This window comes from Limulus polyphemus, unplaced genomic scaffold (assembly GCF_000517525.1).
Source record: "Limulus polyphemus unplaced genomic scaffold, Limulus_polyphemus-2.1.2 Scaffold1427, whole genome shotgun sequence".
Classification (NCBI taxonomy): Eukaryota; Metazoa; Arthropoda; class Merostomata; order Xiphosura; family Limulidae; genus Limulus; species Limulus polyphemus.
In genome coordinates, this window is record NW_013667037.1 from 21196 (window position 1) to 32090 (window position 10895).

Genomic DNA, 10895 nt, shown 5'->3' on the forward strand with positions numbered 1-10895 from the left:
AGTTGCCTTCCATGTCGTCTTTCACTGCTAAATTAGGGACGGCTAGCGCAGATAGCCCTCGTGTAGCTTTGCACGAAATCCATAACAAACAGACAAACTTTAATTGTTCTCACCCCTTTCTTCTGGACAAGCTGTACATCCGTTACATCACTTCTGTATGAACATGAAAACTAAACGGAAGTCTACGTGATCTCGTTTCATAAAATGCTAAATTACACAAAGTATTCATTATAATTATCAATATTCATGTTTTTAAACATCTTTACTTTGTAATAGCACAAGTCCCGACACTACATGGGAGAAACGATAGGTACAGTTTTATGATAAAACCAAACTTCAAACATAATCACAGCCGAGAGCAGGATGACCATTTGTCAGGACCACAATTTTAAGAGAGTCCACCATTCTAGTTAGAATACATGTTCGTTAATTATAAAATTTAAAAAGCTAATCTAGAAGTAAACACCCCATCTTATCCCCATGTTCAAGAATAAAATAATTATTATAATCTATATTTTTGATTCCTCATCTAAGGACTCTAACGAGAAAAACTCTAAACTGTAAATGTATGTGTTTATTTTGAACGACTTCTTACGTGCCAATGCCGAAGATCTAGTCTTAAGAGCCACAAAATCCATTTGGTCCCATATAAGTACTCCAATTTAGAATTTTTCAAAATCTGAATTAAGATCGTTTCTAAAAATAATTCATAATTTGTTAATTTGTTATTTGGTAAATTAATTCAGTCAAATCCAGGTAGCAGGTTGGCTCTGTGGTAGAGCGGGAACTGACCAGCCCGGTCCAAATCATGTGACACAATATCTGACGGTGGATATTTGGTTGGTAGTGTGCTCCTGACTGGCTGTCTTCGCTCTGGTCACTAGTTCAAAATTAAGGACGACGACATGTAGCCTTATTAGCTTTGCTATAAATACAGCACCCAAATTCCCATTTCTTTGGGATTCCTTAGAACCTTGTTTTGAATTATTTTATATCATCCGGGGATTAAGAGCTTATACGCCCAATTTAAGGCTGTTTTATCAACAGTTGTAGGAGAGTTAAAACATTATACAAACATAGCTAAGCAGATATAATTGAGGAGTACCATATAGATACATCTAATAAACAATGCTCAAAACTTGGATATTACAACAAATGACACACTGACAGATATATTCAAAATCTACTCTGGAACAAAAACCTGAGTTATTTGTAATTTGAATCCTATCTTGGCTACGAATTCCAAACCAATTCCTTATTCATAAACTAGGACTTTTCAAGTGCTTTTGTGGCATTTTTGAAAAGAATAGCCTCGAAGATGTTATACAGCTTCAAGGAATTCATAAAACACGAGACTTTGATTGTCATTCACTTATGAAGAAAGAGTTACAAATAATAATCAAATAACATTTACTTCACTACATATTTCTAACACCTGTGCATGGAATTATAATGAATATTTTTATTAACATCCTTAATTGCCTCCTGATGGCTCAGCCGTAAGCTTGAGGACTTACAACGCTAATATTCGGGCTCAACCCCTTCTTCTGAGGACACAGCGCTTGTAGTCCATTGTGCAACTTTATGCTTAAAAACACCCGAACAAAGAAACCTCTTTAAAATGACAAAACGAGGTTCGAAAGCTATTTCTAATAAATAGGATTAAGAAGGGATCTTAACCACTGTTGTCGTTACCAAAAGGAACCTAGGTGTTTATATAAAAATAAGAAAAAATGAAATCTAAAAAAAAAAAATAACTCTCCTTTATGTGTTTGAGTTTTCAAATTATGTGAAGCTCCAGTCCATTAAAAAAAACAGAACAAAAACGTATCTTCAGTTTTAGTGTATGCTCTTCCATCTGATACCTAGGAAATCTAGTTTGCCCTAACAAGTATGATAAAACCTTAATTAACTCTCCTGTTTTATTTGTCAAAATAAATGGAAACATAAAACAGTTATTTTAGCATGAAACAGGAGGTTAGATCTTCTATTTTAAAAGCAAAACTGATCGACAATATTTTGGGAATACAGTATTTTTATTATTTTATATGAAAGTATATTACTTTAGGTAAGAATTCACTCGACAACGGAATGAATGCACTTAATGAAGTGAATACAGTTTCAATTTGAGCATACAAATCGTAGCTTCTGAAATAGTTGTGTCTATTTGTCTTATTAAACACGTTCTAGTAACAAGAACTATCGCTGTGAAATGGCGCATGTACTTCTTCCGTGTGACATGCCGAATTGGGTGGATCTTCAACGTGAACTAACTCATCTGTTAAGAATTCAAACAACAGAAGAGCTGATAGCTGGGATGCAGAAAATACACGAGAGATGTAGGTATGTTCGTCATTATTTGACCATTTCTTGATTTGAGCGAATTGGAAAGGAGAATAACTCAACGCTCTCAAATCGAAACTTAATATTTCGAGGATAAACTTTATAAAGTTTACAGATATCTATGAAATATTCAAGAAATAAAATAAGTTTAACATTAGCGACGCAACAACGCACGAAGAAGGACTGAGTTTTATAAGTAAAGGAACAGAAGCAGAGAAGTAAAAATTTTGAGGTTGCGTTAAGAAATAAGATTTGTGTATTTTTTAACTTGGTTAACAATAAACTGAAAAGTAATTAAAACTAAACATTTCAAAACTGGCGAACATTTTAAAATTACAAACCCCAGGATTTGTAAAATACGACAAGCACTATCTTGTGAAGTTATCAAAAGATAGACCGTTTCGTAAAAATTGTACTGAAAAGTTAAGAACAATGAAACTTCTTTCATGGAATTTTACAAACGCGTTAGAAAACAAATAGGAGAACATACAATGTGATGTTAAATAACACACTATCATGTGAAGTTAATATATTATTTAGGATTAATATGTGCATTTTAATACAAGCGGAGTAGCTAGTTTTCAAAGTGGGCCAGGAGGTGTAATGTTAAAAGTAGAGAAGACGAATGATGGCTCTAATATTGTTGTTTCATCTTTCTTTTTACATTTTTTACATGAAGTTAAAGTCAATGAAATAATTGTATACAAGTCTTGATTAATGTATCTAATATAAAAAACTGCAAGTGAAACAAGGAAAAATTGTCTAATAATAAATTCAAATATTCTACGTATTGGCAAAATAAGACAAGTGTGACAGGTTCTTCTTCTGCTTAATACCTCTTACGCTTTGAATCTGTATTTGCATTTCTAGTTTTGATCTTACAAGAATATACAAGTATTAAATTGTGTACTTGCCAGCATTGGATTAGACCCTGATGATACTATAAATGCCGTTGAAGTGAGCAGGTTTGATGGTTTGTGGTATTTTCTTGAAGAAACACTTAACACGGAGGAAAGAGCTCACTTCTTCAAAGTGGTACATCCCTCTTTGGTGAAGAGTGCCCTCAACCTAAAACTTCTCAAACCGACACGAGGACTTCAATACAGCTTACAGCAAGAAGGTATTATTTATCTATCTGTCACAGTTATTCCTCATCCTTTGAATATTTCTTTGTTACTATTTACTTTTGGAGACAATTTGCAATTTTTATTGTCACAAGTTGTTTTTTATTATACGTATGTTCAGCGAATTAAGTGAATGAAGTTTTTAAATTATTTTGATATATTACTTGTTTCTCAGAAAGTACAGTGACCCTTGACCGGACATTTGTGACGTCTCTGTTAGCCAACGCTTTTTTCTGTACCTTTCCCAGGCGGACTTTAAAAACACACCCAACTCTTCAAGATTTCAGCTTTAGCAATTTTTTTCGATATTTGCTAAGGTGGGTTTGTACATGTTTCTAAAACAGAGAATGATGGTTAAAATAAGGCTTTTTGAAATAATGTTTAAAGAGTTCCTAATGTTGAATCAAATTATGAATTTATCAAGCTTTGAATGTAACAAAACAACAAAGTAAATACAAATAGTGGACTTGACGCTTGACAGGAACTTTGGATTTTAAATTTCATCTGTGAGTTATTTGATTTTAACACAGAAACTCCAAGCATATTATTCACATCTAAAATCTGTGAGTTATTTGATTTTAACACAGAAACTCCAAGCATATTATTCACATCTAAAATCTGTGAGTTATTTGATTTTAACACAGAAACTCCAAGCATATTATTCACATCTAAAGCTATAGATTGAACTAAAAGTTTGTTTGCTTTGAATTTCGCGCAAAACTACACGAGGGCTATCTGTCCCTAATTTAGCAGTGTAAGACTACTTTTGGGCTACTCTTTTACCAACGAATAGTGGGATTGACCCTCACATTATAACACCCCCACGGCTGAAAGGCCGAGCATGTTTGGTGTGACGGGGATTCGAACCCGCGACCCTCAAGTTACTGGTTTAGCACCCTAACCATCTGACCATGCCGGACCATGAACTAAAAGAATATCCTAGCATGGCCTAAGTCACAAAGTATGTTACAAGTACACAAGTAACAGATACGTGAACTGTAAAATATGGAATATACTGAAAACGTTCTCGAAATTCTAAAATTGTTTAGGCAAATATACGAAAGTGGACTGTACTAGATTAGACAAGAAACTTTACAAGTATATTAGGAAAGTACTACTTAATCTTTGTTAATAAATTACTTAAACATGTTCTGTAAAAGCGCAAATACAACTTGAAACAAATCTTTACGGATTAAGGAATAACAAGTACATCTACAGAAGAGTAAGTAACCAGTTTAAAATAAACCAGACACGAGTGTATGATCAGTTTATGGGAAAATGAACTTGATCAGGAAAGAAATAAGTATAGCTGTACACAGAAATACATGACCAAGTAAAACGTAAACAAGATGGAATCCTCAATAGCCGCGGCACTTGAAATTATTTTAGGCAGGATTAAAGTAAGTTAATCTATGAGATCTTTTTCTCCTTTCTATTACCTATATTATTGTGTGCCAGCAATACCAAGCGTGGGGCGCGCGTGTACCCGATCAATTTTATTACTCATTAAGATCTTTACCAGCCTACCCCGAAATTGAAATTATTTGAGGCAGGATTAATGTAGATTAATCTATGGGATTGGGCGTGATCAAATACGTCAGTCGAAAGGGTTTGACCTCCTGAGTCCAAAACTGTAATTAGATCTCATTTCGGTAAGAGCTGATGGAGCTATGAGCAAAATGTTTGTATTAAAAAACAACAACAACAACAAAGAAACAAACAAACTCGGAGGCATTCTATGAGACGCGGATAAAAACAGAGTAACTATAGGAAAGTTTATGATCAGTTTCTGAAACATTATGTTGTTCAGGAATCAGTTAAATAAGCTCCGAAGTAAAATAGGTTATTAGTTGATAGATAAAAATATTTGATCAATACGAAATAAATATAATTATACACAAAAGTAACTGATCAAGTAATAAAAATTAATCTGATCAAAAATCAAACGAATGTAGTTTTTCAGAATAATTTCTATAATTAATTGGTGAGTCACTCACTTATTAGGGAATCAGAGAGATATAGTTCTGCATTAAATTGATGATCTAGCAAAGAATTTGCTTGATCGTGAATTATATGTATAACTTTGTAATAACGGGAAGTGATAGGCTAAAAAGACTTAACCAGATCCTGGAGATGAGGAGGAGAACTGATATGGAGATGTCCTGATCGAAGATAAACATGGTATTGTAAGAAAGGACATCATCTCCTGAAAAATTATTAATTTGGTTAGTTGGACAGAATGTCATACAAATGCTCAAACAGACCTTCACGTATTACAAATACATGTGCAGCATGTTTATACCAAGTTGTCTGCATTATTGCCTAGTCTATTGTTATTCATATCAAATCATAGTTTGTTGTTTTAGCTTCTTATAAAATATTTGTCATTGACCATTCGTTTTTGACAATGTATATTTGATTTCTAGACGCAGAATGATTTTTAGCACTTTATATGTAAGGGTGACGGGCATTGTTTCTCTATTATTAAACAGTACGTAATTAATAAAATTTTATCTTCCTTGAAAGGATATTTAAGGTATCCGCGGCGACATTACACGTCGAATAGTCGGTAATTAACTAACTGTGAACCAGATAAAATAAAGTCTTAAATTTGTCGCCCGCAGTGTCACGGTTGGCATCTGTGGAGACACGCCACCATATTAACTTATATACGAATCGTTCTTTCAAAGTGCTGTTAACCCCCTATATAGTTTTGTATCAGAGTAATTTAACAGCTGATAATTAACTAACCCGGAATTGGAAAATAGCAGATTTATAAGGTGATTAGTTGACTATGCAATTGATTCGTAATTAGCTCTGTGAAGAATTGAGTGAATAGATCTGCACATTATGGTATCTTCAGACTTACAGATTTCCTCAAGGTAAAAACAACGTGTCCTTCAAGTACCACTAACTTTGTTAAAAGTGTAAGGAAAAACTGGCGAGAAAATATTTTGCTTAAAATAGTAGGTATTTAGTGCCCCCTCCGCCTATGTCGGATACTATGCCACAGAGTAGAGGTTTGTTTTTCTCTGATTCTGATTAAGGGATTGAACACGGAAGTACACAAATCAACAATCTTTATTAACAAAGAGGCACAATCAATGTTCAAATTAAACACATGCAAGTGTTTCTGTGTGCTCAGTAAAAGCTGGAGAGAGATTTCAACATTACAGATGTGTAAGTAAGCTATGAACCTTTTAAAGCTACAAACAAGTGGAACCAATACTATAAGGCTAAACAAAATGATCAAAGTTAAGCTTTGAACAGAAAAATCTATTATAAATCAAGAGATAGAGAAAAAAAAAACACTACATGAAGCAGAGAAAAACCATCTGTCTTTCGGTCTCAAAACTAAAGGTAGAATCACGAAAAATAAAGGAGCTAACGAAGACTCACCAAATTTGTCTAAAGCAAAAAACAAAACAAAAAAAGACAAACAAACCATAATATATATATATAATTCTTTCTTTGAAATGTTGCAGATTTTACATGTTAACTACATTTCTCTTCCACCTATTTAAATTCAGTCGAACCCAAAATTTTAAAGTTTAAAGTTGAAAATTTAAAAACGAATTAAAAATTAGCTCGCTCATCGGTCAAAAAATCACTGTAATTTGTTATCATACCTGTAAAAACACTTTCCTCATAATATAAACGAGTAAAACAGGAAAACAAACTAAACAAAAGGAAGAAACAAATTAAAACAGAAGATAAATTAAACACAAGAAAATAAAACCCTTTAACAGAAACTCAGAATTGTGAAGGGTTATTTTGTGGTATCTCTTTTATTGTGTATTTTTGAAAGTTTGTTTTAAGATTTCATTGGTGTAACTCAAAGCATCAGATTAAAAAATGACCTTTAAAATTCATATAAGTTATCCAGAGAAAAAAAATAGACACAAAACCTTTGACGTTAATGAGAAATATAATGTAAAATAATTGTTTTAACAAACAATATTAAACTTATATTAACCATTTAAAAAAACAAAGAAGTAACCTTTAAAAATAATCTCATTAAAGCAACCAAAAACATACAACATATAAACGAAACGTAATCGAATATACATATACACAGAATATTCTGTAAAAAAAGTTTTTAAATACATATAAAACAAACTAAGCTCCCCATACGAATAAAAAAACATGCATAAGTACACAAAATAAACCCCTTAATACCAATTATAGTACAATGTGTCCATATATACAGAGAAATAACCTTAAATATATTATAAAAAGAGAAATATACGTATATACACAAAGATGTAAAGAAGCTGGAGCCCCTTACCCATAATGCTCCTGATTCCAGCCATTACAGACAGTGACCAGCTTTAAATGCCTTAAAAATGATTAAAGTTCTCCTTAGTCCCACCTTTAAACACCAGGAGAAAGAGATCTGCTTCACCTTCACCACAGTTACCCATGGTTTGGGTGTAAGCCTCTTCTCTATAAACTCCTGATCCATGCTGGAATGGAAAGTCTTGTTTGTGTGGTCGAGTAGGCTGGTGCTGACCCCCTTACACTTAGATGACCTAGGTCACAGAATAGTGAGTTACCAGAGGTAGCTCATTCAAGATCCTGCATGACCCTAGGCTGCTCTGTGATTGCTTCAACAACATATCTCTCATCACAGAGAGTTTATCCACTGCCCCACAGATCAGCACCTTCACCAGTGCGTGCATGTTGTTTTGCCTATTGCTAAAACAGCTCCTGTTGGTGAAAATCATCTAACAAAAGCACCTCCAATCTCTCTCTGCCAGCTGTAGGTGGTATCAGCCGGAGCCAGGGCTTTACTGCTCTCGCCAGCAAATGCCTTGGTGTCCTATAGACACTGCCTTACTTGGTCTCAATCTTTCCTGTCCATACACCATAATAACAAACAGGCATCGTCCAATTTAAAATGAAACACAAATTAATGTTTTGGGAAATAGAGTGATAAAGATATCTTTGTTATGCCTCAAGTTTGAAATTAAGCTGCAAATGAAAAGTACAAAGAAGTGAAAAAATAAGATAAGGCCCAACAAAATTTTGAAGTTCAATGTTAAGCTTTGAACAGAAAAAAATCATTATTAAACCAAGAGTTGTAAAACTACATCTTGAAACAAAGAAAACCTATCAATCTCTCAGCCTCAGAACAGAAGCTGGAATTGCTAAAAACAAATAATATATCTAAAACTAATCAAATGCGTCAAAAACAAATAAAAACGTAATAGAAACAAAGCCATCTCTATCTAGGCGCATGCGTTATCTACTTGATTGAGGGCCATATTATCAGGCATAGCCTGTTCACCAATATAAACGATTTGTATGTAATTATAATGCTTCATTCTACAGTAATCTTTTCTAATAGAGAACACAGTGACGTCTTTGGTGAACTCACCTCGTGTCGTCAAAAAAGAAAAAAAAAGGAGAAAAACTAAAGTGAGAGAAACTTAATAGCTCTCTTTTGATCAAGGCAATAATATGAAAACAACACAATGTACACTGAACATTTTCAAATTTTACATATTAATCATAGGGGCGAAAACATATGTTATCTTCCTTTTACAAACAGGGAAGTAGGAAACCAGTTAATGAATAATTAACTTTATAAAAAATAGACACATATAAAGCTCGTCAGACGAGAATGTGATGAGTTTATAAATGTAATTAACTTAATCAGGTACGATTCTATACCATATGATTTTTTGAAGTAAAAACAAGAACTTTTCAGGGTATTTTCAAACCCATGTTATTGCGAACTCGAGTACCACAAGTCTCAGTTTTTACTTCGTTAATTTTGGCAGGACTCATAAGTTCTATTTTTCTCAGTTCTTGTGTAGTGTTCTGAAGTTGAAAAAGTAACTGACTTGTTTCAATAAAGAACTAGAGCCACTTGAGTGGCACGTACTTGTCTTTTCATAGGAACATTTTAAGCTATGTCTGACCTAGAAGAGAGATACTGGTAGGTTGGAATAATATTAGTTATTCCTATTTTAGTTGCTTGTTATAACGTGTATTTTATTATTACGATGTTCTTAAGACAAATGCACAATGTTAAAACTGACTAGTAAGTAGCTCATTTGAGATATTGCTGATAAAGTTTAAGGAGTAGCTGTTTCTAGTTTCATAAGCTGCTTTAGGGTGTCTTGTTTCCCACTAAGCACCTAGGCTAAAGCTATGGATATCACTAACACAATTCACATTGATGTCTTTAAAAGTACGTACAACTCCTTAAATTAATTACAAGTTTGTAGCTCCGCGTTTATTGTTACAAACTCTGGTTTGTTTTAAAGAATGCACATATACGTAAGGAGAATATGTTACTTCGCTATGAACCCATAACTATGTGTGCGTCAGATATGACTTAATACACGAGTTATTTAGTGATTGTAATCTAATTTTTATACCAGTTTGCATTTTTTTTAAATATCGGATAAATGTGAATGTAATTTTTCATTATGTCTGACTGATTTTACAATAGATACTTTTTAATGTTATTTGATTATGTGTCTCAAACACGTAGTTACGTTAAAAACGGTCCACAACTTAAAATATATCAAATACTATCAGTTACTGTTCTCTCTATCTCTCTCGAGTGACTATATAAACGAACTTACTTTTTGTACAGCTTCAGACAACAAGAAAAACTAAACAACATATTACGTTACTTCGAAACTCTACAAACAGAAGATCTGAAAAGGAAAGTTAATTTTCGTAGACAGGTATGATATATAGAACATTAAATTAAAATGTATTTATCATGTCTATCTATCTATCTTCATGACATATAATTTGCGAGTAGCTGAATTACAGTGAAATTTATTGTTTTCTTAAAGATAAATTTGGTCATAACATTTCAAAATGTTAGTATAGAACTGGCCCACAAGTGTTCTCACATGACGTACATCTTAGTTTTGGAGTGTTTATATCATCGCAATAGTTCAGGGAATATAAAAAAACAACAACAAAGAAACTCTCGGAATGCTTATGTTTAGTGAATATGCCCATCTCGAGAAACCAACACAGCTTTACAACGTTGCTGCATAGGTTGTATGAGTATTTGATGGAGTTTTGAGAGTATGATCCTATTACATTACCAAGACATTTAAAAGCTAACCCAGTGTGTCTGGTTGGCGAGGTAGATGCAGGATACATTTATGAAGCTAGTCTCAAATGTCTTCTTTGGGAATAAGACTTGAAACTGTTGACCAGTCCATTCTAACAATTCTTTCGTATTCAAAGAAGAAAATGAAAATACGTGCACGATGGTAATGGACATTACTGTTCACCAAATTTAAGTAAGGGTCAATGGTAGTGGCAAAAGGTGTGACCCTTGCTGTCAAGCTCTTGTCCCTATGGTGCAATATTCAGAGCATCGTTTCTAATGACTTACAGTTACGTACTGGTGTGGTATTCTCCAGTTTTACACCTTAACTCTGTCATACT

The 10895-nt window shown here is 33.4% G+C and overlaps 1 protein-coding gene across 1 annotated transcript in view; it reads left to right on the forward strand.

The window, feature by feature from the left end:
- The window catches only part of LOC106463505, a 41307-nt gene that overhangs the window by 18687 nt on the left and 11725 nt on the right, over positions 1-10895 (forward strand). Inside the window, exons 2-5 of the mRNA XM_022391030.1 lie at positions 2191-2343; positions 3261-3463; positions 3643-3784; positions 10078-10171. Of these exons, the coding sequence (XP_022246738.1) occupies positions 2213-2343; positions 3261-3463; positions 3643-3784; positions 10078-10171 (570 nt within the window). The 5' untranslated portion in view covers positions 2191-2212. The remainder of the gene's footprint in view (positions 1-2190; positions 2344-3260; positions 3464-3642; positions 3785-10077; positions 10172-10895) is intronic.